The sequence below is a fragment of the Mesitornis unicolor genome, unplaced genomic scaffold (assembly GCF_000695765.1).
Source record: "Mesitornis unicolor isolate BGI_N332 unplaced genomic scaffold, ASM69576v1 scaffold11132, whole genome shotgun sequence".
NCBI classification, from domain to species: Eukaryota; Metazoa; Chordata; class Aves; order Mesitornithiformes; family Mesitornithidae; genus Mesitornis; species Mesitornis unicolor.
In genome coordinates, this window is record NW_010171226.1 from 22,896 (window position 1) to 30,519 (window position 7,624).

At 56.6% G+C, this 7,624-nt stretch overlaps 1 protein-coding gene across 1 annotated transcript in view; it reads right to left on the bottom strand.

Moving 5' to 3' along the window:
- The window catches only part of ITPR3 (inositol 1,4,5-trisphosphate receptor, type 3), a gene marked incomplete at both ends in the record, with an annotated part of 30,492 nt that extends 22,885 nt beyond the window's left edge, over positions 1–7,607 (bottom strand). Inside the window, 6 exons of the mRNA XM_010179968.1 lie at positions 270–353; positions 861–959; positions 1,058–1,216; positions 1,367–1,453; positions 3,973–4,094; positions 7,565–7,607. Coding sequence (XP_010178270.1) covers positions 270–353; positions 861–959; positions 1,058–1,216; positions 1,367–1,453; positions 3,973–4,094; positions 7,565–7,607 — 594 coding nt within the window. The remainder of the gene's footprint in view (positions 1–269; positions 354–860; positions 960–1,057; positions 1,217–1,366; positions 1,454–3,972; positions 4,095–7,564) is intronic.
- Between the last annotated feature and the right edge of the window lie 17 nt (positions 7,608–7,624).

Sequence of the window (7,624 nt, forward strand, 5' to 3'; positions counted from 1 at the left end):
TAAACAGCCGAAAATTGGCCTCGCAGCTAGAAGCCACTACGTGTGCCTTGGATTGTCCCCGAGAGCCGATTTAATACAGTAAGGCAGAGGATAATTTCATGCCCCTCCTGCTGCCAGGAGATACTGAAATACCCGGCTCGAGCTCGCTGTTAAGTTCGCCAAGTGATGAATTCTCTTAGAAATGAAGGTCCTCCAGGCACGACCGCTTTCCTCTGCCCTTGTCACGCAGCAAAGCGGCTGCTCACACGTCCTGACCCCCTGTCCCTTACCCCCTTCAGCACTTCCTCCATGTGGTCGCAGAACTGCATGAAAAGGTTGATTTTCCAGCTGGTGTTACAGTTGACCGAGTTCACCTGAGGAGGAAGAGAGTGCGGTCAGCACCTCTGGGAGAAAGAATAAACGGGGGAAAAACAATGGGGGAGAAAAATAATGGGGAAAAGGAAAATGGGGAAAAAAACAATGGGGTAAAAAACCATGGGGGAAAATAATAGGGGGAAAATAATGGGGGAGAAATAGGGAAAAAATGGGGGGGAAATGAGGCAAAAAATGGGGGGAAATGGGGCCAAAAATGGGGAGAAATGGGGGGAATTGGGCAAAAAAATGGGGGGAAATTGGGCAAAAAAATGGGGGGAAAAATAGGGGCAAAATGGGGCAAAAAATAGGGAAAAAACGGGCCAAAATGCGAGGAATGGGGAAAAAAAATGGAAGAAAGGGGAAAAAAAATGGGGGAAATGGGGGGAAAAATGGGGGCCAAATGGGAGGGAAAATAACAGGGGAAAACCCAAGAAAACCAGGAACAAAGCAAGTAAGCCCCCAGAGCCAGCCCCTGCAGAGCCAGCCCCATCCCAGCCCCCCGGTACCTCCTTGCAGCCGGCGTTGTCGGCCAGTTCGTAGTTGCTGGCGTGCAGGGGCTGCCCGGCGTTGACGGGGTTCAGGATGACTTTGTCTCCCACGACTACCTGGGGAGCAGAACGGGGAAGGGGAGAGCGCGGATGAGGCCACACGCACGGTGCTTTCGGCAGCCGGTCATTTGGGGCCATTTCGGCCCCGCGCTCACGTTGTCCCCGTTGCTCCGCAGCTTCCAGAAGGGTTGGATGAAAAGCCAGGAGCCCTCGTTGCCGGTGGCATCCAGCGTCACCCGCATGGCATTTTTCTCCAGCAGGGCCGGCAGCCGCTTGTTCACAGTCAGGTACTTGTTGCTCTTCATGTGGAGGAGCTGGAAAAGGAAACGCGGGGTGGTACAGCCCCTCCAAATGTTGGTTGTACCCAGAAGGGATCCTGCAAGCCCCTTTCCAGCAGCTGCCTGAGTGGGATGTGCTGGATCCGTGCATCCCCTCCCCAAAACCCATCAGCCGAGCGCCCGTACCTGTATAACGCTGCCGTATTTCACCACGTCCCCATGCACCTTCTTGTTCTCCGTCTCGTTCTGCTTCTGCTCCATCTGGGCCGCATGCTGAACACCAACAGGAGAAGAGCTGAGTGTAGCAGCACCCTCCACACACCCCAGAGGGGCCATCTGCACCCTCAGCCATGGGACTGATGGGATGGGCTGGGATGCAGCATCAGCATCCCTCCATCCCCCCAAAAACACGGGCCAGAGCAACCATATGGTCCTCAGCATCCAAGAGCTCAGCCTGGGACCACAGTGTGAAGTCCATACAAGGTTTAAATCAAGGACTGAAAAATTAGGATGGGGACAAAATAGCACTGAAATGCCCCAAAACCTCCAGTAGGTCCTGAGTGGCAGTGCCAAAAGGGGACTCTGTGCATGGGCCAGGGGCGGGGGCAATGCACCCATCTCAGCTGCGCTGCAGCAAGGCCATGGGGACCATGGGGTCCTGGCAGCACCGAGACCAAGAAGCCAAAGGCGGTGCCATGCCCGGAGACGGCTGCAGGTCCAGGCAGGATGCAGCAGGATGGGTCCCTGCCAGCCAAGATGCCCCAAGAGTGAATCGCTCAGCACCACCTTGCAGCCCCTCTCTCCAAAACCACAGACATTTTCCGTGCGGTGGCTCTGGCACTCGAAGGGGCGATGCTGATGTAGGTGGAGCGAGGCAGGAATTTGCTCCTGTGGCGAATTCCTCTGGCAATGGAGAGTCTGCGCCAATGGCTCCGGTGCCAGCACAGCCCGGGCAGCGCCAGCCCAGCACTCCCCCACAACTGGGATGGGAAACAGTGGGGGCTGGAGCTAGGAGAGCATCTCCCCTTTCCCAGGCTGTTTTCATCCCCTTTTCACTTGGGAAACACAGCTGGAATCGCAGCTCTGCACTGGGAGGATGGGCCAACCGGTCCCTCAGTGCACAAGAGGCAATGCCAGGGCTCTGAATGCTCCTGGCATGCATCGTGGCACTGCCAAACCCTCTGCTCTTTTGAACGGTGCCACCACCTCGGTTAACTCCCTGTCCCCACGCAGCTCTGGGTGCCACCCAGGGACACGAGCCCGGTGGTGGCGGCTGCTGCCATCAGGAAAACAAAACCTGCTGCCAAGAAACCCCACACGGATGCAGGGCTGGGAGTTTAACAACAACCCCATGGAGCAACGCGGCTCCAGCAAGAGAGTGTGCATGTCCTAAATCTGCGTCCAGATCTCAGCTCCTCCCTCGCCGAAAGCCCACGGGGATGGGAGTGGGACCAGTCGGCCTCAGGGGTGATGTTCCCAGCCTGGCTCTTGCATGGGATGGGGTCTGCCACCAAACCTGGGGTGCCAGGGATGCGCACGGGGGTGGGCAGCCCAGGAGGGTGCAGGGAGGATGGGGAGGCATCAGCAGAGCAGGAGAGAAGCCTCCACAGCACATCTGCACCTACAGCCGAGAAAACACTGAGCCTTAAACCCGCTTAAAAACAACAGCATGAGAGCACGAGCTGGGAAATGCAACTGCGGGCATTGCGGATGGCTGGGCTGGGATTCTGTGCTTGAGACCAGGGCTGCTTCTGCTTCAGGAAACCATCCCCGTGAGCTGGAAGCTGTTTTCAGCCTGCGGCGGAGGCCGATAAATCGCAGCCTGGAGCCCAGGGCTTTGCAGAAAGCTCCCGCCCTGCCCGGGCTCCCCCAGTGCTCGGCTCCCAGCCTTTGCCAAAAGGGCAACACCGGGAGCAGCGGAAAAGAGGCCGGAAATGACAGAATCTCTTTAAGACAAATCTGAACCGAGGTGCAATCAATCAGGCTCAGAAATGAGCCTCTCTGTCCAGTCGTGGCCAGGGCAGCTGTCGACATTACACGTTACAGCATAAGCGGAGCAGGAAAACAGCGTTTCCATAAAACAGTGACCATGGAGGGCTGGACATGGCAGGAGGCACCCACCCTGTCCCTGCGTCTCCCAACCAAGCTGGGATGCCCCATCAGGACACTGGATAGGACCTCGCTCCCCAAAACTGGGGGATGTGTGGGGCCAGTGCTAGGTTTGGAGCCTGACGAGATGATTTAACGAATCCCTCCTGAGCTTCGGTTTTATGAATCATCCTGGGGGCCTCGCCAGCTGTCTGAGCCGATTATGCAATGTTTAACATGGGCCTTTTCCAAACCTCATGGAAATCAACAGGAGCCTTTCTCCTCCACAGCCCTTTTGGAGCAGGTCCTGGCCGCAGCAGCTCCCTCCTCCATGCCAGATACCCCGGAGGGTGCGGGGCTGTGCCCAGAGCACCTCTTTTATAAGACACCGTCTGCAGTGATTAATTAAGAGCTGACAGCTTTGGGAGCCGTTCCTTTAGAAAAGGTGAGTGATGGTTCATGGAGGGACAGGAGACAGCAGAGCTGAGCATAGGGACAGCAAAACCCAGGACAGCCTGCATCAGGGCTGTTTTTGGGAAGCGAAACAAATCAGGATTTGCATGGTGAGAGGTTTGGGCATCGCCACCCAGGCAGCCCAAAGGGACCATCCACTCCATGGGGACCAACCACCCCATGAGGACCAACCACCCCATGGGGACCAACCACCCCATGGGGACCGTCCCTGCACCGGGTCCCCCGCTCACCTGGAGCTTCTGCAGCAGCACCACATCCGCGATCTTCTCCTTGTCCTGCTTGGTTTGCTTGGCCTTCCAGTACTGCTTCTGGGCCGAGTAGCGGTTCATGGGACACACTTTGAAGAGGCAATCTGGGAGATGACAGAGGCAAGCGTGAGGCTGCAGCAGCCACAGGGCCACCAGCCCACAGGGCCAGCATCACTGGGGCAGGAACGAGTGCTCGTGTGGGACACTGCTCCCGTCCCAGTAGCATCACTGGGAGACGGTCCTCCTAACCCATAACAACCCCGTTTGCTGCTGGGGGGACTGGTGGAGGGTCAGGGCACCCTGTGTTAGCTGGTGGATTGGTTTCAAATCAGGGGAAAATAATGAGTCCAGGAGCGACTCTGCTTCTTGGACTTGCACTTAGAAGTGTTCCCATTGGAAACGGTCCTGCAATTCGGAAAAGGGAAGCTTCAGGGGGAGAAAAAGACCTGATGGAGCCCAGCTGGACCAAAGGAGGAGAGGATCCAGGAGGGAAGGAGAGAGGAAAGCCAGCAGGACATGAGCAGACGTCTCCACATCTCGCCTGTTCCCTACCCACTGGACACCCCTAGCCAGCCAGACCACAGTTACCTGTCTGGGAAACAACGACCAACCACTCCTAACATCTCTGTGCCATCACCTGCATCTCCAGTCCTCAAATAAACATTTTAGGGCACCGATTTGCATCCCAGCTGCCCCAAACACTCGCAGCGTATCCGTGCTCTGCAGATTGCCCCAATTTGCCTGTCTTCCCCCAGGCTGCTGCGGTCGGTGGAAAGCACGGACACCCAGGTCCAGGCTTTTGAGAACCAAAAAGCCTGATGTTTGGCATTGAGGAGGCACCGATATCTCCCAAACCCTTGTTCAGGGCTGGGGCGAGGGCAGGAAGGGCTCTGCAGCCCCCAGTCACTGTAATTACACCTGAAACAGCAGCCCAGAAACTTGAGACGCACACACACACACACAAAAAAAATCACTTCCATCTCTGGCGCCGGTCCCGAGTCGCTGGCAAGAGCCTGTTTATTTACCTGGGAGTGACGAGCAAACAGGCGCAGAGCGCGGTTCTCACCGGCCCGGCCGCTGGGCAGCCGCCAAGTTTCGCATTTCGCTTTACCGGGCTCTTTGCTAAGACACAAACCGTGCCAAGGAGGCCACGACGCCGGGGTTTTTTTCATCAGGGACAAAGCAGAGCTGCTGCAATGCCTCCAAACCGGGCTACAGAAACACCCGGGCCACCTGCAGCACCTTGAGTCGCTTTAATTAAATTGCTAATTAGGCTGCAAAAGGATCTGGTAGAAAGTAGAAACTAGGAGGGGGGAAGGGGGTAATTAAAGAAACAACATAGCTATTAAGAGGTAAGTGCAAATCAAACCCCTGGCTCCAAGCACGCCCTGCCCAGAGGGGTTGCCTGCCATCCCCATCTCAATATCAAGCCTTGTTTTGCAAGGAGGGAAACTGAGGCGCGGAGTCGTTTGCACACAGAAAGTCTCCAGCAAAGCTTGCGTTGGATGCTGGAGATTTTGGCACCCAGGCCTAAGCACCGACATTTATTTTTGCAAGATGGATGGTGGGTGGAAAAGAGGGAAACTGAGGAAAGCCCCTGGGGAGAACAACCCAGCAGTGATGCTCTGCCATGGCCCAGCACGGCCATGGAGGTCAAACCTGCAAATCCACGGTGGGGGGAGCAGGGCATTTTGGGGGGGGCCTTGCTGCCCCTGTGGCAGGATTTAATTGCTTTATTTGCCTTTTTCCTGATGTGCCTGAATACAGGGGCTGGGAAGAGCCTTGGGGGGAAAGAAACCACAAAGAAATGCAAATATCCGAGAGGTGCCGGGCGTCCCTCGCCACAGGGACAGGCTCCTGGGGGGGTTTTGGCTTTTCCAAAAATCCCTTTGAACCTGACACCAGCAGAAAGGTCCCGTTTCCCCACTGGGAAGCCAAACCGGGCCCTGCGTGCGCCACACCGCAGCCAGGATAGGGCAGGGTCCGGCCGCAGGATATGGGGACGGCAACAGCACATGAAAATCCTCTTAAGCCTCTCCTGCTGCCGTTGTTTTTACCTCCCTCGCGGTGATAGCTATCGAGAAGGCAGACCGCTACTTTTCCGGCTATTAAAACAAGCGCCTGGATATCCTGATAGGGTTTGCATGGAGCAGGGCTGAGTCTACACCAGATTCGCCTGGAAAAGGGACTCGATGCCTGCCCGTATCCAGGCAGGAGATGGTGCAGCCGCCTTGCTGCTTCCAGCTCTGCTCATCCAGCCCTGGGTGAAAGTCCACCAGATGCTGGGGAGCTGTTTGTTGGCTCATTAATTAGCTGCACATACAAATTAGTGGTTCCCATGAAGAGGCAGGTCACTGCTCCCATAGAGACCCCATAGGGAAGGGTGTCAGCACGGCACCCCGCTGTGGATGTTAAAGCCACCCGGAGAAAGAGGTGGAAGCCCAAAGTGGGGAACCAATATTGAAAATGATTTTGTTAAATTGACCTGAAATGACAGCAGCTGGGATGAAAGGAATGGCTGCCCTAAGCCAAACCAACACAGTCACTGGTCTGGGGAAATTGCACAGCTCCTGTACCCTCCCCAGCCACACGCTCCATGCACCGGGTGCTCAAACCCAACCGGGATGCACTCTAGGACATGGCCATTCCCTTCCATTTTGCAATGTGCCAAAAAACATGGGGCAGCCAGGCAGAAACCAGCATTTCCCAGGCAGAAACCAGCATGGGGCAGAGATGCCATCCTGGGCTGGGTGCAGCCGTTTGCCCCATGGGAAACCCAAAGGCCTCAGCAGCTCACCGGCCCCAGGGCTTGCGAACAGGGGAAGCGTGAGCCATGATCTGCTCTTCCCAGTGGCCTGTCCTGGCTTTTCCAGACCATTTCCACAGGCCAGGAGCCACCCCGGCTTCCACTGACTCATCCCCTTTTCCGCCTGCTCCCGCCTGCTCCTGCCTGCTCCTGCCCCTCGCCCAAATGGGAAATACCAACAAAGCAGCCCAAAACGTGACGGATGAGGACGGATCAGGATTTTTACTGTCTCTCCCTGAGCCCTGCCTGCCTCGTAAATGGGCGGCTTAATCTCCTGGCTCTGTCTGAGGTGCAGCCAAGCACAGCAGATGTAATTAGTGCTGAGTGCTAACGGGCTCGCCTTGAAATAGTTTGCCTGTTACAACTCTGTCTGTCCCCTCCTGCCCTGGTGGGTAGCACCCAGCTGTCAGCATCCCTAGGGATGCATTTTGGGATGCTCAGACCTTTTGCAAAGGGTGGTTTGCAGCCCCTTGTGCTCCTCAGGGCTGTGCTAAGGGATCCCAAGGACCATCCAATCATGGAGGCGGTCCCAGGAAATGCATAAATTCCCCCACAGTGGCAAACAGGAGGGTGGGTGGTTTGGCCAAGCCACAGAAACAAGGCCATGGAAGGTGTCCATGGGCTCCTCTGCAGAGGACAAGCAGCACCTCCCAGCCCCAGGCTATTTGGATGACTGGGACCCTGGTCCCTATGGATGCCCCAGGGCCAGCATCAGCCCTGAGGATGCTCATGGCAGCGATGCAGCTGCTCCAGCCCCCGATTTCTCACCTCGAAATTTCTTGGGCGGGTTGTCCAGGTCGCCGGCAGCCGGCTCCACCCCCCAGCGAT